The sequence below is a fragment of the Amblyomma americanum genome, chromosome 6, assembly GCF_052857255.1.
Source record: "Amblyomma americanum isolate KBUSLIRL-KWMA chromosome 6, ASM5285725v1, whole genome shotgun sequence".
Taxonomy (NCBI): Eukaryota; Metazoa; Arthropoda; class Arachnida; order Ixodida; family Ixodidae; genus Amblyomma; species Amblyomma americanum.
This window is the reverse complement of record NC_135502.1, coordinates 88,281,229-88,308,160: the sequence shown is the minus strand read 5'-3', so window position 1 is coordinate 88,308,160 and position 26,932 is coordinate 88,281,229. Positions and strand designations below refer to the sequence as shown.

Below are 26,932 nucleotides of genomic sequence, written 5' to 3'. Positions count from 1 at the left end.
CATGCATACTTGATTACAACTGTGATATATTAGCATACACTTGTAATATACGTTACTGCTCATCTATCAGTGGCAAGCATGTGTGTAAAGAACATTCATCATCATCATATTGATAGTCATGTTTATTGTTTGTGCCAAATACACGTTTTTTATTGTGCATTTTTAAACATGATGCCTCTAGTCGTGAATAGTTTTTTTTTTTCTCCCAAGTTCGTAGCAACAGTACACCATGCTCTTATGCCTACTGCAGTTATTTGAACATAGCAAACAAAATGCCGCAATTTTTCATCTACTACTTGCACACTGCACTATGAAACTAAATTTGCCATGCAGTGTAGTGTGTGCACTGCAGCCTGATGCAATGACTTAACAATTTTATATAGTTCAGTGACTGCTTGCCTCAAAGCAAACATTTTGTATTATGTACTGTACGAACTAAGAATGCGGTTGTGAACTGAACATTTCCAGTCTGCTGCTAGTTATGATCTCAAGTAGTTTGTTTAGATTCAGCTGCAACTTTGGAACAAATACTGTGTGTGTGTGCGTGTGTGTGTAGTGCATGTACATTATTAACCAATTAGAATGATGTGAACACTGACAAAATAAACACTCGTTCGAGGCTCTAAACCAAGCAGTGTGTAAAGTCATGAGTGCATAAGTCCATTGTCAATGCAAACAAACATTTGGGCATCAAACCACTTTCTTTTGCCAATCATAAGGCATACTTACAAACTGGCTCTTGCCAGACAACAGAAGTACAACTCCAAACACAAAAGAAGAAACGCAAATCGTCAATCCATAGACCGCTGTGAATTTAGATTACATGTTTATTGGAGAGACCACATTAAAAACTATATTATTCAATACTTGTAAAGAAGCGAAGGTTGTGTATACATAAAGTTCTATATGAGAAAAAAAGATATAACAATAAAAATAACAATAGAATGAGCCATTTAAGGCACCAACAAAGCGGCATCACATCCGAAAAAAAATTCACCAATCAATTGTCAGATGATCCATGGCATGCTATAGCAAAACATCAAAACGGTGTTTTGCTGCAAATCGAACTTTGGCCACAATTCATAAGAAAGCGAGTTGTACAGTAAAATAAAAGCGACACGTGTTAGTATGGCAACAAACAACATGCAAAGCAAAGAAAACAAGCATACGAGGTTAGCCACACTCCTGCAAACTAAATCTATTTCTGCCGATCATGGAAGGATTGGCTTGGCATTCAGTGTGGTTGCCGCGGATACGGATATGCTGGATACTGATGCTGGGCGGGTGGGTACTGCGGGTACGGCTGGTACTGTTGAGGCACACCTGCAAAAAAAAAAAATAGAGATCACTGTGGCAACCCGCATTGGGAGAATGCGAAAGCAAACGCGTCAACGCGCACACAATCCCACAACGAGACACCACACCATTCAACGCATACGAAAGGAACCCATGCACTCAATGGCGGCGAGGCAACGACTGACCCAAGACTGAAGCGCCGAAGAGGAGGCGACGCGCCGCCCTCTCCACTGACTTAACGGTGACCCCATTTCAACGAGGTGACAGGGCGTCGCGCGTTACCATGGCAGCTGCGTTGGCGACATCTCCTTTCACCCCAATCATATATTCGTTTTTAAATTTGGAGCCAGTGCTGCTTTCCCTTCTGCCTACTATATCATCGTCCAGCCTATTCAACCATCTAATGCAATTTGCCTCTAATTAATTAACTACTTACTGTATACCACTGAAACTTTTTTTTTTTCACTAAATTATCACTCATGAGATACATTTGATTTCAAACTTTATTTCATCTCCTATGCCTATTTTTTCACTACTTTGCCGTCTACGGTTGTTTTCCCGTCCACTCACTATATCGACGTCCCCGCCATTTAGAAGGTTTTTTGACATTTTTGGCTCTAATTAAGTAACCATCATATCAACATAAGTTTCCTTTCACATCATCCTCTTCTGATTACACCCATTCGTTTGATCCTATCTCTTCTGAGAACGCCACAACGGCTGCTGACACGTTTTGATGACACGACTTTGCCGACATAGCCAAGTAGTGATTTCACGTTAATAAGCGAGCAATTTGTCAAGAGAAATTGACGCTCCTTTAATAGGTGTGGCATCCAGCAAGTATTACTTGACATCAATGCCCCTTGCTCCCACATGGGAACTTATACCAGGTCTTTCAGTGAGCATTTCCAAAAATTCCTGAAAATCGGGAGGCTGAAAAACTTTTCAGGAATAAGCTGTCAGTTAAGGAAGACGTTATATATTATAAAGATTACCCAAATTAAGTAGCCATTTAACTAAAATCACTAATAAGCCTTCATTATCACAGCCCAGTGGTCAGTGCCAATGGCAAATTTGTAGCCAAAGACCATGCCAGTTTTTGAAACAAAGAAAAAGTCACTCTCCAAAGCCCTGCAGCATGAGAAAGAGGAGATTTTTTCCCTCGCAAAAACGAAACTGAGCTTGTGAGGCAAGCAAGAAGTTCAGTACAGATGCGAGATCCACTGGCAACGTATTGCAGTGCCTCAGGCCCCAATTTGAGCTGCCTGTGTTACTATAACATGGCATGCGCCTTCTACTGCTTCGCTACTCGGTGCAAGAGAAAGGACAGTTAACACCAACTAGGTGGCCATTATTTTTGAGAGCAAAGAAGCAAAAGAAAGTGCCACCGTGATAAAAGAGTGCAAGCAGTACTTTGAACTTGGTGCCACAGCCATTGCAACACATCATCAGCAGATGCTGCGTTTATACATTGGGCCTTGCACGCCCATGTGCTCGGTTTCAGTTTTGTATGGAAAAAGCAGCAAACTTCCTCATGTTGCAGGACTTAACAGAACAATTTTTACTTTGCTACAGAAACTGACATGGCATCGTCTTGTGTGTGGCTATGAATTCGCCGCTGGTACTAACCACCAAACTATGTTAAATACCGGATGTTTTAATTAACCGAGTTCAATTAACAATAATCCACTGTATAATTAAAGCTACCCTGGATCATAATTGGCATGCTTCACACAAGAAATGTACTTGGCTGTTAGCTTACCAAACCATGTATACACTTTTTCAAGGATGAAAGAGTTTCAGTACAGGGGGGCTGAAATCCAGAAGTCCCCATTTGCACTGCATAAAGGCAACCTTGTGGCATGTATAGGGGTCATTCATTTCTAGCCTTCTAACCTGTTTGAACATCCTGTGTTTCCAGACATGATAACTCCATGGCAACTATACTCCATTTCATATAAGCAGTCAATGCTGTGGAGGCTGCAGAAGTAGTGTGCCCGCAAAACCACATTATTCCGCCATGTATTCTTCTTAAAGCCTCAATGAGTGCTTGGACGAAAATAAAGAGTGATATAAAACAAAGAGCTTGCACTGGGTATCACTGTCAGAGCTGCGAGGTGCGGATAGAGTCGAAGCGATCTCTCCTACCAGCCGCGTATCACCTGGCCACGTCATTCCTTCTCAAAATTTCTGTGAGCCGCAGGATGTGAAACGAAGTGCAGGAGGTTGCCAGACACAACACTCGATATTTGTCGAAACGAAATATGCCTCTCTTGTATGGGTGTATGGTGAACTACTTTCCTGGTGTGTACTTAGCATGGGCGAATTTGGCAACATTGACTACTGTGTATAAAACAGAGCATAAACAGTGCATTCTTAGTAGCTGTCTAGTAGCAGCCTAGTAGCTGTCCAGATCTAAAAGATATCTGGGACATTTTAGCGTTGCAATTATGTGGTGCAGACAATTTGAAACAGAAAAAGCTTCATGAAACATTTGCTACGGACGTGAGAAGACAGAGTGCACTGTCAATGAAATACTATTGGTTGGTTTGGTTTATGGGGGTTTACCGTCCCAAAGCGACTCAGGCTATGACGGAAATATTAATGGTGAAGCAAGCAGCCCGTGCTTTGACAGGCGCTTTGTCACATTGGGCAACCGTATATGGTGATAAGGTGCCATAGTATTCCCCCAGTTCTGGGTCAGTAGGAGCCGCAAACTTCGGATTAAGTGGCAGCTGCCATTTGGGTTCTGCTCATGCACACTGGTGACCCACCATTCCCTCGCGCAATCGGTCATCATATTCTTAAATGCTTTAATATGCATTTTAAAGCACACCTCAGCACTACATTACATTCACAGCACACACTGTTGAATGCACAGCCCAAGTGCAACTGCGAATTCAATTCATCAACTTTAACAGCAAGCTTATTTTAGACGTACAACAACCTGAAAAAATTACTACTGCTGCTGCTTTAAGCCTGGACTCCATGTACGCGAAAACTCACGCGAACGCGAACGCGACGGCGGCAAGCGACGAGTGACGCCGTCGAGCGAAGCAAAATGCATGTGTCGCTTGCTGTGTCGCTCGGATCTGCACCCACAGAAAATTTCGCTTGTCGCCCGGAAGTCCCCCACGCGACTGGCCAACCAGAGCCCTCCAAAGCAGTTTCCGGTTTGTCTACGGTTTCTCACGGGTACATCTCACGAAACCCGCCCGTCGTCTTGGTCATCGCCACCGTCGATAAAATATTTGGTTTTGTAGCTGAGAGGCAGACCTGCATGATTTAAATAATTAAAACAATCTACTTGTTGGGTGCGGAGGGCTAACAGCATTTGGAGCGGGCTACGCGAGCGGGCGTACTGCAGGGAGAGATGCGTGTCGAGCCGCGGGTACCGGCGCTCGATCCACCGTGCCGTTGCGCTCCAACTGTATATGCGTGTTGAAACACTCGCGGCGTGCATTCTCACTGGTATATTATAGTTTGCTCATTTACAATCAGATTGCGGTGACAGTTTATGGGCGTGTTTTTCCTAAGCCGGAGGGAGTGCACAGGCACCGAACGAAAGCACACCTCCCCCGTGAACCCGTGATGTGACTTCGTCTCCGCAAGCACGCCTTTGGCTATCTCCACTGCTGCTACACCGCTGCCGTAGAGGAAGTATTCCTTTGGCCTGACTATGAGGCACACTCACAAAATTTTAAGAGAGAGAACAGGTTACGGGCGTGTTTCTAAGCTTGAGTGCGCAAAGCACGGAGTCCGCTGCGCACGTCGCGGGTTCGCATCGCCTGCCGCCTTCGCTTGCATGGAGGTTGCCCACAAGCGACGGAGCGAACGCCGGCCGTCGCCGCCGCCGTCGCCTTCGCTTGAGTTTTCGCGTACATGGAGTCCAGGTGTTAATTCTACTCACACCTCAACCATGCCTGTAATCAAAAGGAGTGTAATGCCACCCTGTGGTACACAGAAAGCACCTAGCCACTTTCTTTGCTCTCTTTTGCAGAGTACATGACTGTCATGGTCTGTTTGCTCATTCACTGCAATAAGAATACTTACTGGCTCAATTTCAGGACCACCTCGTGTGTATTAACATCAAACAACGCAACAGACATTTTACCCGCATGGAAAAACAGCAGCCCGTAGCGCAAGAGCTATGCTCTGCTTGCCTCTACCGACACTGGCACTAGTATCTTAAATGTTTTTTTTTTTATTAGATCCAGTCACTTTTAGGCTCAGCTAGCTCACCTCCACCACCAGGGTACGCCGGCTGTGCGTAAGGGTTGTACACAGTGGGCATGGGCACAGCTGGGTATGGTGTGTATCCCGGGTACTGTGGGTACCCTGGGTAGGCCACCTGGGGCTGGGGCATTCCTTGGGGTCCATGCAGCGGGTAGGGCGGTGCCCCGGCACTCCCTCCACCACCTGTCGAAGCAGTGCTGGCAGCCGTCACTGGGGGAGGGGGCCGCGGGGGCGGCGTCTTGCTCACTGCCGATCCACCACTGCCACCTGCTTGGAACGACGGGACACAAGAGCAAAGATATTTGTCCAGCTTGCCATTAAGAACGGGCATGAGTGCAGAATGCTTGACAGCTGGCAGCTTAGCACCATCTGGTGGTATGGAAAGGAAGCTAAACTGCATTGTATCTTGATGCATGGTTCCGTTTTCTCAAAGGCAAGCAATCCATTAGTGGAAAAAAGCTGAAATTTCATGAAAACATGCAACAGTGATGTGATTGGCCGAGGTCACTTTGGAGCAGACAAAGTGTCTTTTGGTGCAGAAAAGCGAGCGTTTGGCGCAGATATGTATCGTATTTTGCAGTGTACTATAAGTCTCGCTTTTTAAATTTTTTGTCGATGCGACTCATACAGCAAAAAATGATGCGCCACTGGACACCATCTTTTGTCATTCCTAGTAACTATGTTTTGAAAGAAAATCAGTGTAAAAAAAAAAAAGAATTACGTTATTGTACAATTTTAGCACAGTACGATCCGCTACCGTGATCCACTTCCGTGGGGAGCAGTGTGGGGACCCAACTACGACTGTGCAGTAGCCGGTGTGCACTCCTTAGGGCCATCTGCGAATCTGCAAATAGCTTACCGCAGATGCGGTTAACGGTAGCAGAAATGCTATGCTAAAACTTCTTAAAGTGTTATCCTACGGCTAGAATCGTATAATCTCGCGACAACCGGACTGAATGCGGCGGCGGCACGCAGTGCGCTCTGCCGCCTCATCCAGTACAGTCTTATTCTTGAAAGTTTCGATTTCCACGTTGCATCCGTATGTCTTTGTGCACCTCGTGTGTTGCTCTTACTCAACACGATGCTGCTTGCGAGGCAAAAAAGTTACAATGCAAAACTGAATATGCGTGCCATGGCATATGCGCTGGAAAATGGCAACCACGTAGCAGGAAGACAGTTCAGCGTGAGTGAAGAAAGTTATCCAGGACTCTACGCCTCTTTCTGATAGAGCAACGGAGCTAACCCCAAGATCGCCGCCCACTGAGAATGTCACAGTTGTGTGCAGTTTCCCCACTTCAGCCAAGCAAGGACGTGGAAGTCAAGACCGGTGCCGTTTGTGAATGCTTTTGCCATGCGCATTTCCAGCGTGCCCTCCATGCCACGGGATGACTAGAGTAAATGCTTGTGTTGCAGGCCCATTTCGCTTCTCTGTTGTCATTACGCGGGGTGACACCAGGCCCGGTCAGCATGATATGCAGCTTGCATACGTTCATGAAGGATAACATGCGGTGCCTTAGAAATTTGTTCTAAAGTAAATATGAAGTTTGGGCACAGGCTTGGCGCAGATTACTTGTATTTTGTCATAATGTAGCAGCATGCAGCAGGCTTTGCCTTCTGGCGCAGTTTGGTGCAATTGGTGCAGCAATCACATCACTGAGATAAGAACACAGCAGCAGTTTTCAGCAGTTTTGTGACACAATTGGTTAGTGTTATGTATTAGGAAGCATGTGACAGCAGTTAAATCCCTTTCTCCAACTTGCCTTTTTTCGTCCTTTTATTTTTTTGCTCAGGATAACCATGCAAATTATTTATGATCTTTCCTAGGTGTGCACTGCCTTCTAGGCAAGATATTGAGATGCTTTAAAGATAAAATCACCGTTCAAAAACCTGTGAAACGAGCTAGAGGCATAACCAGAAAAAATGTCGTTCTGGACCCTCGAAAGAATGGAACTACGCTACACTGACCCAACGGCAAAAGCTCTATTCCAATTCCAACAACAGCAATGTTATCCCCTTGGCTGTACATTAAAATTGATCATTATTGTAAAAATTAACTCTGAAAGCAGGTGGTTTGGGGCCACCACCTGAAACCTTCGTTGGTGAAACTTGGGTGTTGCTGGTCATCTTTGGGGGAGGGGGTCGCGGAGGAGGTGTCTTGCTCACTGCTGATCCGCCAGTGCTACCTGCTGGGAACGACGGACACGACAGCAAAAAAACAACAGGTCGTTTTTTTGCTATGAGTGGGCAAAAATGTGTTTATATGATAATGATGAATGAGATGCATAGTTTAGTGCCACCTGGTGCAATCCGAGAACATTAAGCCACATTAACATCTTGATTTCACTGGCAAAACCCCCAACAGACCTCCAAGGGGCACAACGTTTCACCTCTGCAGGTAATATACAGTAAATTTCACCATGCTTCTACCCTGCAGGCAGATGGTTCACAGCAACCTCCTGGAACCCTCAGTGGTGCTAGAGTCTGAAGATTTTTCATTTTGACTAGAAAGTTTATACTTGGCTTTTCTTAAATTTACTAGCAGAAACAACAACACTGCTGCCATGCACTTCACAGTTGCATGTACCATTGACTGCCTTTTGGAGCTCAGAAACGGCTCTATAAAAGAAGGCAACGGGTGTACTGAAAATGCGAAAAATGCAGTCACCAACTGTTTAGCATCAGCATTAAAGAAAAGTCAACATTACATGCACTAAACAAAAGCTGAACTGCCAGCCAAAACCAATGCTGAACAAAAAGAAGGCATTTCTTTCTTGACAGCCATACTGTGCTCCCATGCAAGGTTGCCAAACTTTTGGCATCTTCAAGTAAACCAAGCAAAATGAGAAAACAGCCCACAAGCAGCTGTTCATTGCTGCAGAGGAAGGAATTGAAAGAGTGTTAAAAGAAACTGCTGGTATTAATGGTTAGCTTAAAAACACCAGTACCACCCCAAGCTGTCTACTTGCTAGTTTCAAGACAAGTTTCCTGGAAGATTTTGCAAAATATAAGTGGCTCTGCATAACTACCGAAACTTAAGGAAATTCATTGCATTTGTTCATTGCAATTCGAACCTGGACAACCTCAAGAAAGGATATAGCAGTTTAATGCAACATCATTCCACCTACACATGCAGCCAATTCAACAAAATTTGCCACACACATGCAAATCAACATGCTGACCAAAATGGAAATCAGTTCTAGCATTTAGCGCATCTGTAGTAGTTTTTGAGTGCATTTTATCAATACTCTTCACTGAACACTTCCCTTTCACCAACCCTGTTTTGTTTTGCATCTTACTATGCTACCTTTCACTTCCATTCATGAGCTATGCCCAGTTTATTCACGATAGTGTATTTTTATATTAACACCCTCAACTCAAACAACCCTTGCTATCATTGCTTTCACAGTCATATTTAGTGAAAAGTCTGACCAGAAACTCAAATCAATAAGTCCTTTTCCATGAATGTTGTAGGTGACTTCAGTGCTGCCAAACCACTTTATTTTGGTATGCAAGGCATTTCGCATAACCAAAACCAAGCCCTAAAGTAAAGTGGTAAGCTGTCAACAAATTACACCATCGGATGATCTGGTTAGCTATATCTTTCAACAAATCAAGTAGTATGCAAGTTTTTGAATATTTTTTAGGGCGTAAGTGTGATTTGAAAAGCTACTCAGCATCTTAACAAATTAACACAATTCAATTAATTGGCATGAGACACCTCTCGCACAACTATTTTTAATGGGCCCTAAACAATGCCCACAAAATGAAATTTATGGCTATGTGCTTAAAAACCTGGGTTTTATAGCATTCTCAACCAGTCAGTGCACATAGGTAATAAAGGAACGCCTCCTGCATGAGGCCTTTGGTATCGAACTCCAAAACACACACGCCACACCTTGGAAGAGCCAGCTTTTTAACACCCCTGGATGCGGCTCCTAATCCAGCATGGCCACAACGTAGTGCTGGGAGAGGAGAAGTAGATGTACCGCTGCAGTGCCATTAAAAAAAATTACCCCCCCCCCGTCCCCTCAGCATACACTGAATGAACACGTTGAAAGTACGGAGAACGTGGCAGCTCCACATCAAACCATTATTCAAAGCATGCCACCATCCAATCAAACCAGCCTTAACGTATTCAATGTCAATCTCATCTTCTAGATATAACCTCAACTACAAGCTATACACAACTTGCTCATTCACAGAAGTCTTCAGTTTCATGGCTTCACATAAGGTTTTACGACCCAATGATACGTACGGTTTTACAAGCTGTGTGTAGGCTACGAGTGATGTTGTAGTGGAGGACTCTGAATTAATTTTGACCACCCAGGGCTCTTTACCATGCATAAACAACGTAGAGCAAATCGACATGATATTTGCATCTCACCCCCATCAAAAAGCAGCTGCTAAAGCCAAGATTTGATCCTGTGACTTTGCGTCCAGCTCTAAAATGCCATAGCCACAGAGTTATCATGGCAAGTACAGATTAATCATACATTAAAGCTCTGCTAAATGCTTACCGTAATGAGAAGGTGGCGCTGGTGTTGGAGCTGGCTTGTTCACAATTGACTGCTGCAGGTGCTTCATCAGCTCTTCCTTCTCAGTTTTCCGAGCAAAACAGAAATCGCTGATCTTATTTTGGAATGCAAGCAGGATTTGGGTGAGGTCATTGTAGAACTAGGAATGGAAAAAGAGGAGAGAAAAATAATATTATCTCACATGCAAGCTACCGAAATTCATACAACATTTATCTGCTAAGCATATGCAAACAAAGAGGTTAGATGTCAGCTCTATCTACCGAAACAAAGCTTCCACATTTAATTCCAATCTGTCCAGGGTAAACAAGCATATGCATTTCTTTCAATCTTGCTCTACATCTACGAACGCCCCTTGACTTGCAAGATCTGAGAAGCTTGTTGTCACAGTAACACTTAATAAATCTTTGACCTTTCACTTCACCATTTTGCCGTCGGTCTGAGGAACAAATTACTCTGGTATGTTGTCAGGACTGAAAAATAGGTTTTGGAAATGCTTCTTTTCATATTCCTCTCTTTTATTGCACCTTCTCTTTCCCCATTTAAAATGACAAGTTTGCTACCTGAAAAAAGGTTGACAACTCCATACTTCACAAAGAGCAACATGGGTTAACGTACCTTGGTGCCTTCTTCCAAGTTTGCCATCAGCTCCATGTACATGTCGTAAGCTGCAGCAAGCTCCATCAAGGCAGCCTCGCGATTGTTTCCACCCCTTCCTTGCTTCTCCTGACAGAACTCGGCATTGGCAGCCTGTGATCAAATGAAGGTCATCGATTAGTATGCTGCGGAAAAGGCTTGGCACAGCTAAAAAGTGCTCAGACTTGTGTACTTCAGCTGAGAACTTTTAACACTTCCATCCAGGTGCCAGAAAATGGAGCACGTCATAGTTTGCCCGACAGTGTAATCACAATGGCTTTCGATTCCACTGGTTTGATATAAGCAGCAGCTACAATCCCATGCTGTCACAGTGAGCGCATGCTGTGGAAGCAGGTTTGTGTGGCTCGCGGCATGTGATGCTCCTTTGATGAGCTTTTGCATTTTCCTCTGCACTGTCAGGTCCTTTTTGCTTTCAAAGCTGCCTCATTCGGCATACATAGGGAACAAGGTATCATTGCATGAGTGCAGTTGTCTAACCATGGCCACATGCGTGACATAGTAGCAGCAAGCACAATATCAATAGCAGTGTGCTGGGCCTTCATACAATGCGGAGACTAAATTCTGTCAATGCCCATATGGCCTAGAAACTTAACCCTGTGAGTACCTCAAGTAAGAAGGTAAGTACAGTGGAATCTAGATGATATATCATGGTTGATCCAAATTTCGAGATGACACTGCCGCAAAGCTTTGCAATGTTAATTGGTTCATGCTCAATGCTGTTAGCACGCAGCTTTATCACTTTCTGATGCAAGATGCGACCATATTTATTTCGAATGCTTGCAGCTAAGTGGAACCGATTGTACGTTATTGAGACTGTAGTGGTTACTCTGCACATTACTTCAAAAGTTTACTGTCTGCTTTTAAATTAAGCATGGTCGAGAGAGCGGCAGGTATTTTGTTCTTTGACGACCGCTGACCATGCTTGTCTCTCTCGCCGCTGCTATCAAGCTCAGTTATTTGCGGGAGCAGGTCAGCCCAATAAAGAACTCATTGCAGTGTCACGTCAATCATCTCACCTACTGTCTATGACATCAGCATTACATGACAACAAACATGACTATGTAAAACGAACTCACCAGAGCCCATTTAGTACAATTTACAGAAATTCAGATGGTCCAAACACATTCCCGTGCCGCTACGGATGATACGAATGAGCAAGCTGCTACTGCACCCTCGAGCACTAAGAGCTATTCACACATCGCCGACATCGCAATCACCTGTCACTTGATATGCGCCACAAGTAGTGAGCTGTGGCACATGGTCGTAAATAAATCCCATCAACCGTGAACAGATCTGCGTGAATGCAGTTTCCATGCTCCTGCATGTGGATTTTATTCGTTTGATGATAGGAATACTTTTGCAATCCCATAACATTTACATCATTGCCATTCTACTGTAAAACAAAAATATGAAAATTTTCGACTGTGGAGCTGACTATTTCAACTTTTTGGGAATTACAAACCGTGCTGATTTGTTGCTGTTCATTAAAATGAGATTCACCTGGATGCTTTGGACCACTTGCTGCTCCTTGGACAGGCTCTCAGCGACTTGTTTCTGGAGTGGTCCCAGTGTCTCCCCCAGCATCTCCACGGAGAGGGCCTGCTCATTGATCGAGCCGTCCTCAGTCAGGGCAGCCAGGAACTTGGGCTCTGCAATGGGTACGTCGCACTGTCAAGCAACACAAAAAATGCTCAAAAATAATCAGAGTATATGCACAAGCAGGAAGACATGCCCATTCATTGCAGAAAAAAAAGACAACTCTACAACACCTAACATTACCTGATGAAAAAGCACTGAAAAGATATTCTGAGACTATAAATGTGTTTGAAGAGCGCCACATTGGGCTACAAAACATTGTTTAGCACTTTTAAAGAAGCTCTGCAAAGCTTTTTCAAGCCCCTTCCCGAGCTTCTCTTAAAAACTAGAGCTTTCTGCAGCCTTTGCTACGTCACAATTGCCCACTGTGTCAGAATAGCCATCATTGCATCACCTAATATGAAACGCCACTGTTGGGCCGATCTCCTTCAACAAACTGAGCATGACAATGCAACCTGATGACATATGATTGACCAAGGGTTGGAGGGACTGCTTATGTCCTAAACTGTGTTGGCCGTAGCATGCACTTTAGTGAAAGGCATTTCAGGATGCCAGTAAGTATTGCAGAAGCTGTAAAGTGGTTCCAGACAAACTTGCAAGTCAGAACAGCATGACGAAGAAAGTGCAGAATGACAGATGATGCCACTCACTCATGTCGACTGTGGAGCTCTTCAGCTCAGACTCGATGGCTTCACGCTCTGCCTTGATGGTCTCCACTTCCTCCATGAGCTGCCTCAGCCGCTGGACACAGGGCGAGTTGGAGGCTGTGGGGTTGCCCGAGGGGATGCCACTCTCGAGCTCAGCCTGCATGCAAGAGGGCGCAGTGTCCACAAACCAGTGTGCCAGCTTCACACCTCTGCAGTTTGCTGAAAGATTTCCTTCTCTCCCTTTTATTCCCCCCTTCCCCCCCTTTTTCGGCAGCTTCCATGCAAACGTTCTTAGGGGTGAGGAACCATAGCAGTCAAATGCAGGGCAGTGTGTCTGCCAACACTTGTTTACCGATGCTGACACAACAGGGACATTGAGGACAACTCCACCTTATTTTTGTTTTCAATAAAAATCGACTGTTTGGCTCTTTGAGGCTATGCTGATGTTTATTTGACAGCGAAAGACGTATTTTTGCTGTTAAAATTAGTTTTTAAGGTGGGAACACTTTTTATCCCTGCCATTTGGCTCAAACTCTTAACGTTAGTGAATAGTGGCGTGATAAAGCCTCAGAGATCCTTATTCAGAAAACGGTCGCAACGTTGTCACACTTCGCTTGCGAAAACAGCCAGAGGCGGTGATGTCTACATGTATTTTTTGGCCTTGTCTGGCATATAAAAGCTGTTTTCAGCAAAAGTTGCCTCCATGTCATCAGAATGCAGCAATCTATCAATTTGTCCCCAGTCTCCATCCCTTTCAGACAGTCTGAAGCATAGAACTAAAGATGAGAAGCTACGCCCAAAACAAGTGCCAGAGGCCAACGCAAAAGAATGACAGTCTTTTAATGTATTCATGTTAAAACACATTTAGAAAACATGAACATGGTAATTTTGAAGAAACTTAAAACAGATTCCTAGCGTTTCCACAAGGACACCACTGTAACAGGGCTGCAAGGAAGGACGAACAGCTGGGAGAGCTCACTGATTAAAATCATGGTCCAAATTCTTTGCTCTTCTTGAGGCTACCAAAATCCAAAGAAAGCAACAAGATGGTGAAAACATAACTTCCCTTTTCGAGCATCCTAAGACCTCCGACTAATTAGGTATATTTATGTCTGCATCATGTATACATAAATACAGAGTGCTTGGACCTTAAATATCTGCTTTATGTGTCGTCGTAATGAGCAATAAACTTGACTCAAACTGCAATGATTTAAGGTCACCTATTGACAAAAAATCAGCAAAGCCCACAATCTACTCTTCTCTTTTGTATGTGTTGCTTTATTTCTTCCAGCAAATATGAAATGAAGGAAAGAAAAAATAAGGAATGTGATTTCTGAACATCAAAGTCGCCTTTCTTATTTCAGGGAAACAATGGCTCTGCACAATAACATCTTTTGCAGGTTGCAAAGTCATCCTTTAAAAAGATCTGAAAGCCAACTTTAATGATCACTGCCTTTCGTGGATCACAAGAAAAAGCATGTGCGTCTAAAACTGAGCATAAAGCAAGAATAACCCCTGCTTGCAGATGATGCGAGCTAACAGAATGCACTTAGCATCATGAAACACATCCAGGACGCGGCGCAGCAAACCGAGCACTTTGTTAGAAGCCATTTGCATGGAGGAATAAAAAAAATCAAGATCCCCCCCCCCCATGACGTGGTAATGAAGAAAACATAGCTTAAAAATTTGTGTCGAGTTCTTCACTGTCAAAACTATACTTAGGGCCATCATTCAATAAAGCTGCTCAAGAATTGTGAGCCACTGAGTTCCCTCTTTACGGGAGGTGCAGGTTTCATCCACAGTGCTGCCAGGTGCCTACCAGTTTTCCAATGGATATGATCATTTCCCTGGCCTGACACCTGGCTTTTCTGGGGCAAAATTGGACAAATATGCATTTGACCCAACTTTGTGCAGACCAAAAATATGTTTGCCATGGTGCACATCAGCCAAGATGCCCATGGTGCCATGCAAAATCAAGTCATCATCACCATCATCATTATGAAATGCAAGCAGTTTCAACAAGTGAACCAGACTCAAAGAAGACCACCCCTCGCAGCGCTTTCCAACTTACATCTGATGCGCTCAGAAGCTCAATGTTGCGTTGGTGCTTCTGGAACTTCTCCTGGACCGTCTTGTCAGCCTCAGTAGCCACACGCATGATCTCCTTGTACTTAGCTAGGCTGTTGCGCAGGGGCTCGTTCAGCTTCTCCGAGGGACTGCGCGTCCACCGCTCTCGGAACTGTGTTCGCAGCTCTCGGTCAGACTCCTCCTCTTCCTGGAGTAGCCGTTCACCCTGCGGAAGAAGCAAAGAAGAAGAGAAGGACACGGTTGAAGACCTGGCACTGGCGCTTAATGCTTAGTGCCCTCCGGAAGCAAAGAATGGCAGCTTCACACAGGTCACGCAACACAGATATCAAGTCCCTCATTTTATTCATCACTCAAGGGCCAAGACAGTGTTCTTAGCCATGAACAGAAAACGTTCGGGCATCACCTGCACTTGACACATCTCCCAATCCTTGCACAGCACAGCCTTGATCAACCCTCCTTAATTGACTGTGCATGCAGCTGTCTCACTGATGACCATTTACACGAACTGCATGCAAGAATAAATGAAAAAGGAAGGAAAACAAACGTCACTTCCTCGCAGTCCTTTGGTTTAAACAAGTGAATACAACCGTCCTACAAGACCCACTTATAAGCAGTTGAATTCTGAGTGGGCCTGTTAGAGTGAGTTGTGACTCGGTGAGCTCATGAGCATGAGCGAGCCCAACAGAGTCAGTGGTCATGTGAGCCCAAGTAAAAGCAAATCTAAAAATAGGCGATCCAAAATAGTGAATTCAAATGACTGCTTCTGCGCAAGTAGAGAAGTGTTAGTGAGTGAGAAATTTCACAAGTGGCACATTTTAATGCTCATTAAGATGAAAGCTTACTTTCTATTTGTGGGCCCAAGCAAGTTTCACACACTGCACCAAGGTATGGATGGCATCAGCAATTATGCCCAAAGAAGAAGGATCCTACCCACTAGAATTTTCAACACCAGCAGATGCTTTCGAACCTACCTACAACCACACAAGAAACTTGCCAAAGGACAATCGGTGACATGGAGACATTTGCAGACCAATACCTATCCACATCTCAGTCTCCTAAACAAAATCTACCCAATTGTATTCAGTAATAAATGCCCACTATACGGGGACTACCCCTAGCGTACCACACAGCATGGGCACGCACCAAATTGAGAGCTGCCCTGATTAACCACAACCCTACTCTTGAGCAATGGGAGGCTGCACTGACCAGCACGAACTTGAAGACCAGCTCTGGCTACAGGGTGGACAGCATAAGTCGTTGGGACCCTAGACCAAGGGCCATGCCCATTGCACCAACAACCTCTTATTTCCCAATAAAGTCTTTCCACTCACTCACTCACGAGTTGCTGTTAATGACGGGCTGCAATGAACACTTATGTAGTAAAGCATACAACATAGCCACAGAAATGCAGTCGACTCGATAATTCAAACTCGAAACTGACCGAAAATCTATTCACATACAGGCTTCGAAGCAATGGGACCATTTTTTAATTTCCATGATGCTGGCAGGACTGAAAACGTCAGTTCAAATTGAACAAGTCTGAATTAACGGAATCCACCGTATGAGCAAAACTGTAAAGGCCATAAGCAGCAACCCTGACCTCGTTGAGAATCTCGCGATTTCTCTCGAGCAGCACAGGGAGGTCACTGATCAGCTTCCGAATGGCCTGGACACCACCTTTGGCCCTGACGGCCTCTGCCTTGTCCCGAATGCTAGGCGGAAGACTGTGGCCAGTCGTGTCCTCCAAAGCAGCAGGCAGGTTCATGGACGCCAGGACTCTGCACATTGGAACAGGAAGATGTCACCCTCCATCTTTTAAACACTCCCCTGCTCTGCCTACTGTTTCTTCATCTTCGTCCTCTTGTTCTAGTTCCTAGTTCACCAAGACAACATGGATAACGTACCCTCTTATCTGCAGGGCAATGTAAGCAGTGTACATTTTTAAAGACACGGATAGCCTGTACTGTTGTCTAGGTAAGCTGGGACCTAGACTGCTGTCCAGTTCAGCTCCACAGTGTAGACACAAGAGTGTTAAAAGTGGAATAAAATTTAGAACAGAAGCCCTACGATGCATTTCAACACTAAAAAGAACTTTGCAGGAATGACTCAGTGCCATTTCACATGCAGCCAAACATTGCTGTATTGCATATGAAGTCAATGAAAAGCGTAATTCCAGTGAAGCTTCTGTACCTATGCATTTCCATGGCTCAAGTCAGCCCCTAATGCACACAGTTCCAACACCCAGAGCTGCCAGCTTTGCAATAACGGCTTAAACCTCTCTTTAGTCACACTCCTGGCAGCCCAAGCAGTGCAATGCCAAAATGTATCATGCAGTCCAGCTGGCTTCTGACCTTCTACAGGAGTCCTCAATCTTAACAACATCTGGGAATGCTAACAGCTTTCAAAAGGTGTCAAGCAACCCTGTGTGTCTCGGCTTTCATCTCTTCCTGCCTAATTTGTACACAAAACTGGTTTATGGTTTATGGGGGTTTAACGTCCCAAACCGACACAGGCTATGAGGGACACTGTAGTGAAGGGCTCCCGATATTTTGACCACCTGGGGTTCCTTAACATGCACTGGCATTGCACAGAACACGGGCCTCTAGAATTTCACCTCCATTGAAATTCGACCGCTGCGGCTGGGATCAAATCCGCATCTTTCGGGTCAGCAGCCGAGCGCCATGACCACTGAGCCACCACGGCGGCGCTCGTACCCAAAATTAAAAAGGAAGAGTACAGCCCCTCAAAAAGATGGCAAAATTCAATACTGGCATTTGGCTGTAGATTGAAACAGTTTGATGTAAGCAATACAGAACAAAGAGTCCCAAAATAAAGAGGGTAATGAAAACATGGGGGGTTTCAGCATGCATGAATTTAGGTGCTCTCAGAACATAAATAGCACTCCAATGAACACAAGGGTTCCTGCAGAACCCAGTCAGAGAACCCGTGATTTATTACAGTTGAACATCACGATCACAGGCTGAAGTAAAGCCCACCTTCTACGGAAAAAGGAGGAAGAACTAGACCATTAAATGGACCGACCACTCAACCAAATGTCACGAGTTTAGGTGGAAATGAAAAGATTGTGCCTCAAACTGTGAGAATCTGGCATTGCAATATCGAAGAAACAAGATCTATAATTTTAATTTGGAACTGAAATCTCGTGAAACAAATTTTATTCAGTGCGCCCTTTGATGGAAAGCAAAACACCCATCGCATTGCCAAAGATGCGCTTTTAGCTTTTGTTGCTAGATGACTCCACTATGTTTTGCATTTCTTGGATAAATGGGGGCACTACGGTCCACTAAAACTGTCGTCAATGAGGCGTACGTAACTGTGCCGCAGTAGCACTGGGTGCGAAAACTGAAATGATGTACTCTATGTTAAAAATGTCTAATTACTGTCTACAAGGTGAGATTTATATTATTCTTTGGTACATCACTCATGTCAACGTGAAACCACATCGTTTTTGCTGACCATGGTTTCCAGCATCGGCCTACATAAAAACGAGCGCACGCACTGATCAAGAAATTCTCGGTAAAAATCGACTACAGCAATTTTAAACAAAACAGTTGTGGAATGGAGTAAGTACCTTCGACAGCAAGCTTTCCATTGCGCCGAAAAAAATTGGGTGCTTAAAATTCAGTGCTCTGTCCCTTTAAAGGAGAAGCACAGAGACATACCCATTCAGGTACTGAGTCTGTTGTCTCAGTTTGGCAATCTCCCCATTGACAATCTCAGTCTTCCGAACCTCGAACTTCTGCAGAGCCTGGCTGACAGACACAGGCAGCAGGGCACTGAAGAGATCTGAGCAAGAAAGAAGACAGTGAATCCAGTAAAACAATCATGCATCGGGACTGGATGCTGCTGCTTCAAGCCATTCTGACAACCGCAATATATAGTAGACACCTCTTAGTTTGAACTTGAAAGGGACAAAAAATTTGTTTAAACTACGGAGAGTTTGAATTAAAGAGCATCCACGTCATTAATTCGGACCCAAGGGAGTGGAAAAAATGTCCAAATCATTCGAATGTGGTTAATCATCAAATGACTCCCAAAAACTCCCAAAAATAGTTTGCATCAAAGCAAACCTTTATTTGGTAAAAACAGAGGCAATGGCCACCTGCCCGTGGTCAAACGAAAACTGCGTGACAATGGCGATTTTTCACGGTTCATAAAAGCTTTAATCTGTGCAAGCTATCGGGAGTGCCGGAAGCAAGACTGCCCCATAGTTTTACGGGGGGAGGTGGGGATCGGGGTGAAATTCCTTCTTTTTTGTAGTAGAGCAATGAAATTTGGCACGGTTATTGGGAAGTGTGCTGAATGAGTAATCACAAAGTTCCAATAATATATATTGAGTAGTTTTGACATTACAAATTTTTATTTGCACCCAACTTGCAGATAGCCTGGCGTGACAAAAAAAAATGTGGTAGAAGCCCATAGCTGCTTTTATATTTTAGCCAAATGAATACTTCATGCAGTGACATTCTCCAAATATTTTTATCATCCTTATTTTTTTTTTACACAGGACATTATATCCATGTTAGAAAAATGCAGTCGTTATCAGCATGCCAATTTTGCTAAGCAGTAAAAAAAATTAGATAGTTATTAAAAATGTAGGAATGTCACTGCGCAGAGAATTTACTAAGAAATACCGTGCAACAAACCCTATGCAAATCCCACAAGGCATAGTTGTTCTATGCTTTCTGCAAGCAGGACAGTCGGCCCAAAACTCACTTCTCAGAAAACTGGCTCTAAAGTTTTGCAAGCACTGCAGATTTATTAGAAAGCACCAGAGCTGTAATATTTTGCATCATTGCTGTCAGGCATCTTCTTGCACCTTTGCCTTTTTGTTTGGTGGGCTTTGGACGCCTTCTTCAGGCGTTCTTGGTCCTTTTCTTGAGCCCTCTGGACGGCAAGGGCACCATGATGCACACCCAAGGTGGCACACATTGCCGAGTAGGCTCCCTGGCTCCCTGAATTGTACTTCATGACTGCCTCATTTACTGCCGTCTCTATTGCAAAAGTGAGGCATGCCCGTCCTTTGACAGTGGTGACAAACTTCCGTTTAGTTGCAGACATTTGCAAAGGGAGCCGCAAACGCTGCATGTCTTGCGCTTCTGCCGTCACTGCCGACAAGAAACGCGGCTCGGCGCGTGCGCCTGAATGGTGCTACATTTGGGTGAATCTTCAGCTATCGCACTGTAGCTCGTCGACGGTTGGGCTCACTCGCAGGCTGTGTGTCCGTGTCGCACGATGCGCCAGAAACACGGCCCACCGTTTCTGCCGGCGTCGCCTCCAACGCTGCGATCTCGGCTACCGATTCGCGTGGCCGTACGCAAAGGTACAAGAGACTCCACTGGCATGTTTTCCGTTGACTGGGTTATCGGCGTCGATGGCACATGGCGACTGTCGGCTTCGCTGCTGGAGTAACGCGGTGCAAGATAGCGCGGCACGTTCCCGTATGTTCAGTCGCGTGCTCCGCTTCTCCCGCTGGCAGCAGTCTTTTTCTTGCCGTACAAGGTTTGCACTTCCATTTTCGGAAGGCATGCTTCATTGAAAATATCTTTTCAAATGAGCGACGATCCATTACTAACCTGGGGGCTTTCAGAAATCCGAATTCTGAGTGTCAAATGAAGACTCCAGCGTGGTTTGCAAAGCAGAAAACAGCAGTTCGCTGTGGTTGCCAGCTTGCCTGCTGCCGCACCAGTAACCAACGGGGAGGCGCCTTTCAGACTGGCAGCCAATCGGAGGCCCGCTTTCACTGGGGGCCCGTGTGACCATCCCTGGCATACCCGCACTTTTTTTGTGTTTGTGCGACTGTTACAAGATGGCAGCAACTGAATAATTCAGAAACAAAAGGGCGGAACTTTGAGCTTTCAGATGATACCAAGATGGCAGCGCTTGGTGGCGGGAAAGACGAGATATGGCTCCGCGAACTGTGGTGATTTTACGCGATTTATAACTGTTTGCTCGCCCTGTGCACTGACAAAGTAAATTTTTTCGGGCACTTCTAGTGCGTTTTCAGCAAAACCATTTTGATACAACGTAGATTAGGCGTTGCAGACACCGGAAACGCATGGTTTCCAAAATTCTTTTTTTTTTTTTCCGTGATTTTCGCGATCTGATCCCCGCATCCCCCCTTAAAGGCGTCCACGGCTTCTTTCACCGTGTATAACACTGTAGCGCTGGAGCTTCTTCACATGTGAGGAGGCCTCACCACACAAGCAGTGAACAGTGACAAAACTAAAAGAAAAAGGGAATGAAATGCAGCTAAAAAGCAGCCCAGCGGTAAAAACTGAACAACCGTGAATTGTTAAACAAGTCAATGAGGGGTGCCGACAATGACCGACTGCAGTCCATTAATCCCACTTAAAACTGCTGAACAAAACAAGGATTTCTTAGGAGTCAAGGTCAACCAAAAAAAAGATAGAAGGAAAAGAGACAATGAGCAGACCAGGGCCGCTCGTGGTAGCTGCAGTTGGTGCAGTGATTTTCAATCAAACTGGCCTATACACGTGCTCGATTATTTGCTCCCCGAATGCACGCACCGTCAAAGGTGGCCTGATTGCACCTTTTGGTAGTGCACTAGCATAATTAGAACTTCTACTGGCTTCACAGCACTACAAGCCACATGGCTACTCCAAAGTCGAAACTATAATGACTGTTGACCTTTACTACATTTCCTAAAGAGCCAATAATCTCACGCAATTTCATTTTTTGCTCACTGCAATACTTGCTTAAAGTAGCATGCACCTACAGTGGCATAAAAATTCCACCGAAATGCCAATGAAAAGCATCGAAACTGCGCACCTTGGCCAGAAGTGCTGAATTTCTCCGGGACTGGCAGGGGCTTGGCCAGCACAGCTTTGCCAATGGGTGCTAGGCTCCTGACCTCAGGCACACGGGCATGGTAGATGAAGTCATTGTCCTTCTTGACTTCCTCATACAGTAGAGAGATCTTCTTGACCTCATCACGAAAGGAGAATGACACCCCGGCCTGGCTCTCGGCCGTCTTCATCAGGTCCATGGCATGCTGCAGCCTCGCCAACTCCTCACCCACGTTCTTGTTGGCATGGCACAAGAGTGCCTGGTGGTACTGCGCTATGGCACCAAACGCTGCCTGCTTGCTGACCACTATCGGAAGCCATTCCTTGAGAGACAAGACGAGCAAATGTGCCTGTTACATCTTGCTTGCACCACAACGCAAATAACATATAGGATTTTTCTAACTCAATCACTCTTACTAGCTCATTCACTTCATACCCCCTCTAGAAAGGAAGTCAAGGAAAAAGCCATTTTACGATGGCTTAACAAGTCCTTGACCCCCTATCCTCCAGCCCCATACCTTGTGCAATGGTAATTATCTACATCAGATGGCAAACGTAGATGGCAAACAAGCAAAGACGGGACAGAGAAAACGATTCCTTGTTTCCAAACATCACAGATAATGATCACCCACTCCATGTCAAACAGCATTTTGATACTTGGACCACTAGAATCTTATCTCAGAAGCATACAGCAAAAAGTTCCAAATGGCAACTACTTTTCACTGCTCCCAAAACCCCGTCAAAAAAGTTTACTAATATATCACCAACAAGGTACCATACAGTCTGGCTGACAGCACCGAAGCCAGTTTTTCTTTTTACAGTATAAAGAAAATGTTGGGATTGAACGGCCACTGTTCGTAGCTGAGTGTCATTTGCAAGTAATTATGCTTGCTTCATGTTGCCAAATAACACTTGATTGCAGCTCAGTCTTCTGATAAGTAATGTACACGTTACACACACAACACTGCTGCACGCATATCGCGGGTTGCCACCGAACTCAGAAACAGCTGCAGTACAAAACAAATGGCTTACCCTATCCCAAATGCTCTTGAGAGAATCTCTTCCCATTTGTTTCGCTGCATCAGTATAGAGCTCTTCACACTGCGACGCTACTTTGGCAATGATCATGTCTTTCATTTTATCTGCAGAGAGGAGAACACAATAGTAAATTAAAGGTTTTCGTGCTTTCCGTGCCATTTTTATCAGAAATAAGCATTTGCCTTACAAAAAATAAAATGCTCGTGCACTGTAATTACACCATAAAAACAAGTTCCAGTGCTCTTACAACAGGTATTGAAGCTATTCAAATGCATACCTGCATGTAGAGCAGGGCAAAGGCCATATCAAAACAAACCGATATCAAATCAGAGGACATACCAAGATACCGACAAATCACCTTTGCACTCTCTGCCTACCTTATGAACTTGTCTCACTGAAACAAAATCTACAAAGAATAGCAGAAGCTATCCAAGCTGCTTCATATGGTTACACTGGATTCAAGACACAAAGAAATTATAACAGCTGTGCCAGCATTTTGTCACCAACAAGCAATAGTGAGTCAGTACAGGTGCTGATTTGGAAAACACTGCTACAGAACTAAGGAAGTGCACAAACCAGCAGTGGCCTTGCGGAGGAAGCTTTCCTGTGCTTGGGCCAACATCAATGCCTGCAGTGCAGACACCGTGTCAGCTTCGAGGTCAGGCGTGAGGTCATGATGCACATTTGGTGCACTGTGCTTCATCTGCTGAAAAATCCCACTGGCTTGCTGCAAACAGACAAAAGAGAAATACCGATTATTCCACGAAACTTCGCACTGGTACAAATCAGCTATGCACTCTGCAGTACTATGTAGTTTCACAGAATCACTTATGCTCCTTGACCAAGGCAATGGATGTAATGGGCTTTTGTCAAATCAGCCTTTGGTGCTGCTGAAAGTAAGGTACAGTCGCGGACAAAAGTTTGTGAGGTGCAGGTCCACTGGAAAAAAATTTATTTCTTTGCGATCAGGCAAAGCAGGTCATTGAAGACTACACATGCATGAGTGAACATAAGAGCTCCATTCGTTGAATCAAATACCAGCTGACTGGCAGGGAAAGGCAATGCAGAAATAATTTTCTCTCCGCGAATTCCCATCCCACAAGCTTTTTTGTCCATGACTGTACAGCCTTAGATGTAGACAGTATATTCTACCCTGGTTTGGCTATTATTCAGAGAGGCACAAAAGGATTATACACAAGACGAGAATGGTGGGAAGCACTCATCTAACCATTCTTCTTTTCTGTATGTTGTCTTTTCAAAAACACTAACCTTTGATATGGCCAACTTTTCTAACTAACCCATGTTTCTGGTTTGGTTTATGGAATTAAAGGTTCCAAAGTGACTCAGGCTATGAGGGACGCCATAGTGGAGGGCTCCAGAATATTTCGACAACCTGGGGTTCCTTAACGTGTACTGACATTGCACAGCACATGGGCCTCTAGCATATCGCGTCCACCGCAGCCGGGATCGGACCTGCGTCTATCGGGTCAGCAGCTGAACATAAAAACCATTGAGCCACTGCAGCAGCATACCCAACGTTTCTACTTTACTGAAATTAACTACACTGCACTGCACGGTCTGTATAATAGGTTATGCCAAGACAGTACAATCTTGACAATCTACACCATGAAAAATTGGTGCATGGCCCTCCATGAAGTAAACACTGCTTAAGAGGAATAAGCAGCACCACTACCAGCAAGCAAGAAAAATGAGACATTCACCTGAAAGTACTTTGCACAAGTCTTCAGACCCTCATCATCATTGATGTCAGCGCCCATACCGGAGGCAATTTGGGATTGCATGGCAGCAATGTTGAACAGAATACACAGCTTTTCATAGCTGATAGATGCAAGAGCTGGTGAACAGGATGGAGAATAGAGAAAGGTAGTAAGTTGTGAAGCAGAGAAAGCCAAAATGATGCTTGAGGATAGCTGTAGTTAGTTCTGTTCTAGGAACACTGGACTAGCAAGCAAAGAAGTTGAATCAAAGAGCAGTTTAGAGTACCAGGCTACAGAGGCACATTAAAAATATTCTCTGTGAAACACATAAGAAATATGACAACCACAACACTAACCCACAACTTGCAACTACTAGCCAAGCATTTTTTTATAGGTAACATCCCAAGCAAACAAACAAAAATTAGTGAGTGTGCAATTAGGTATTTTGGTCAAGGAAGTAAAAAAGTTTATTTAAATGTACTGTGATACCAACAGAGTAGGCAGCTATGCACACACAGGCAGGTATGAAGATATAGTAAGAATAAACTCAAACTCACAAAGGAATATCAGCAGCATACTTATTCACAGATAATGGCTATACAAAGTGCAGAACAAAACAAAAAAAATGAACACAGTTAAAGAATGTAGCAGCAAATTAAGAAAGTGCAGATAGCCATTACACGCATCTAAAAAAGGAAACTCATTAACACACATATGAACAGCACAAACAAAATACTGCCAAACCATGCAAAAGGCACGTTATGCTGTTTGCTGTCTACCTCATGGCGTAATGGCTTTCAACTGTCAAGCTGATGTAGCTTGAAAGCTGTGGCAGGCCGATTTCTCAGATGCACAGTTTAGAGAGAAAAAAACCTGTCCTACCTTCACCCCATTTCTTTTTTTCACAACGTAAAATACATCAATAAAATCCTTTTAAGCAGATAATGTGTTAGTATTCTCAAGGCCAAAGGAACACCTCCAAACAAATAGTGTTTCATACTCAAGCTGGCTGTTCCACTAAAGAATCCGCCTTTGTCAAAAGCGTCCTTCCACTTGAATGGTATCTGAAATGTCACAAATTACATGCGTCAATTTCATCACCCCGAATATATGACACAAGAAGCCTTTCAAGACGACAACTCAAATTGCAATTAAGAACCGAAAGCCAACATGAGTATGGACGCATACATTAAGCAGATATCAGGTCACATAGCATACAACATAAGAACTGAATCACCAAGAATTACCGACTTCTCACAAGCGCGTACTGAAGCTCCTGGTTGTCAAATTTGTCCAGTACTTGTAGGAGACTACTCAGACGGCAGCGCTACCAAAGTGCGCCTAGTTGTCAATTGTGATTTAGGAGCAAAAAGAAAGCCCAATTTTACCTGAATGTCGTTGGGTGGGACCTTCGATTCGAGCGACGTAAGCTGATCGTAGTACCTGCACAAACGTCAACATGCTGAACGCTACACCACAGTCGTTAAACATATCTGAACGGCGTGTAAAATTCTGCCCACCACCTCCACAGTACTACCACTGATCATCATCCGTGCTTAATGCTGAGCAAAACTGGACCAATTCAGGCGATTAATGGTGAAGCACAAGGCACTCGCACGACTTCGATATCGCGGTACAGACACCGCCTCCCCCAAGGCATGCGAACGCTTGAAAAACAACCTCTAATCGAAAGTCACCACTGAATAAATGGTGCACACGATCTTCAAAAAGAATTACACACGGACGTTCGCAACAACTGTCAAGGCAGCAACGCCGTACCTGTACATGATATCCAACGAGCTTTCGTGTTTGTCGAGGGTTCTCCATGTTGCGTTCATGCGAAGCTTGTTCAGTTCCGTCAGAGCTTCATTGTAGTTGGACGGTTCGTCGGCTGTGGAATAGTACATGGATATCACATTGGCCAAGGGTTTAATTAAATCGACTTCGGAAGTCTTTTTCAGTGGAACAGCCAAGTAGCTCGTCATCTTGGCCCTGCCCCTCTCACAGCTCTCACACGGCAGGCACTTCCCAAAGCTCCTATGCTCCTATTCGAACAATCCGCAGGCCTGGCTACATGTGACTCATACCGATAACGACGATTCAAACTGTGCAATCGTTGAAGCGCTTACTCTAATGATGACGAAAATGACTCGCACCAATTCGTACTTCACAATTCTACCCTTACGTTACGCTTATTGGAACCTTTTTTGAGACACAAATACATTTTATGTTGTATTTTTATGCAACACTTCGGAGTTTCGCTTCGTTGGCTTCGCTCAGCTTCGGTCAAGATG

General features: G+C 44.5%; 1 protein-coding gene across 4 annotated transcripts; it reads right to left on the bottom strand.

The window, feature by feature from the left end:
• Nucleotides 1-104: 104 nt before the first annotated feature.
• Nucleotides 105-26,854, bottom strand: ALiX (programmed cell death 6-interacting protein-like protein AliX). Of its 4 annotated transcripts, none has more exons than XM_077627538.1 (17): nucleotides 26,418-26,710; nucleotides 26,027-26,081; nucleotides 25,639-25,702; nucleotides 24,642-24,775; nucleotides 23,497-23,647; nucleotides 22,915-23,024; nucleotides 21,866-22,205; nucleotides 18,736-18,859; nucleotides 16,653-16,830; nucleotides 15,036-15,257; nucleotides 12,968-13,121; nucleotides 12,222-12,370; nucleotides 10,683-10,814; nucleotides 10,050-10,206; nucleotides 7,617-7,718; nucleotides 5,539-5,799; nucleotides 105-1,323 (listed from the first exon to the last, which is right to left on the bottom strand). In XM_077627538.1, the coding sequence occupies exons 1-17, from the start codon at nucleotides 26,621-26,623 to the stop codon at nucleotides 1,235-1,237; spliced, it is 2,628 nt and encodes an 875-aa protein (XP_077483664.1). In that variant the 5' UTR covers nucleotides 26,624-26,710; the 3' UTR covers nucleotides 105-1,234. The 4 variants fall into 4 exon arrangements, with proteins under 4 accessions (XP_077483664.1, XP_077483665.1, XP_077483667.1 ...); XM_077627539.1 differs by having other exon boundaries at nucleotides 7,617-7,715; XM_077627541.1 differs by lacking the exon at nucleotides 7,617-7,718 and having other exon boundaries at nucleotides 26,418-26,854.
• Nucleotides 26,855-26,932: the final 78 nt, after the last annotated feature.

Excerpts from the sequence above, each read along its gene's own strand:
- ALiX (XM_077627538.1), bottom strand. The coding sequence starts at position 26,623 with ATGACGAGCTACTTGGCTGTTCCACTGAAAAAGACTTCCGAAGTCGAT. Across the intron at positions 22,206-22,914 it reads TCAAGAGCATTTGGGATAGG|GAATGGCTTCCGATAGTGGT; the intron begins GTAAGCCATTTG and ends TTGTCTCTCAAG. Across the intron at positions 10,815-12,221 it reads AAGTGGTCCAAAGCATCCAG|GCTGCCAATGCCGAGTTCTG; the intron begins GTGAATCTCATT and ends ATTTGATCACAG.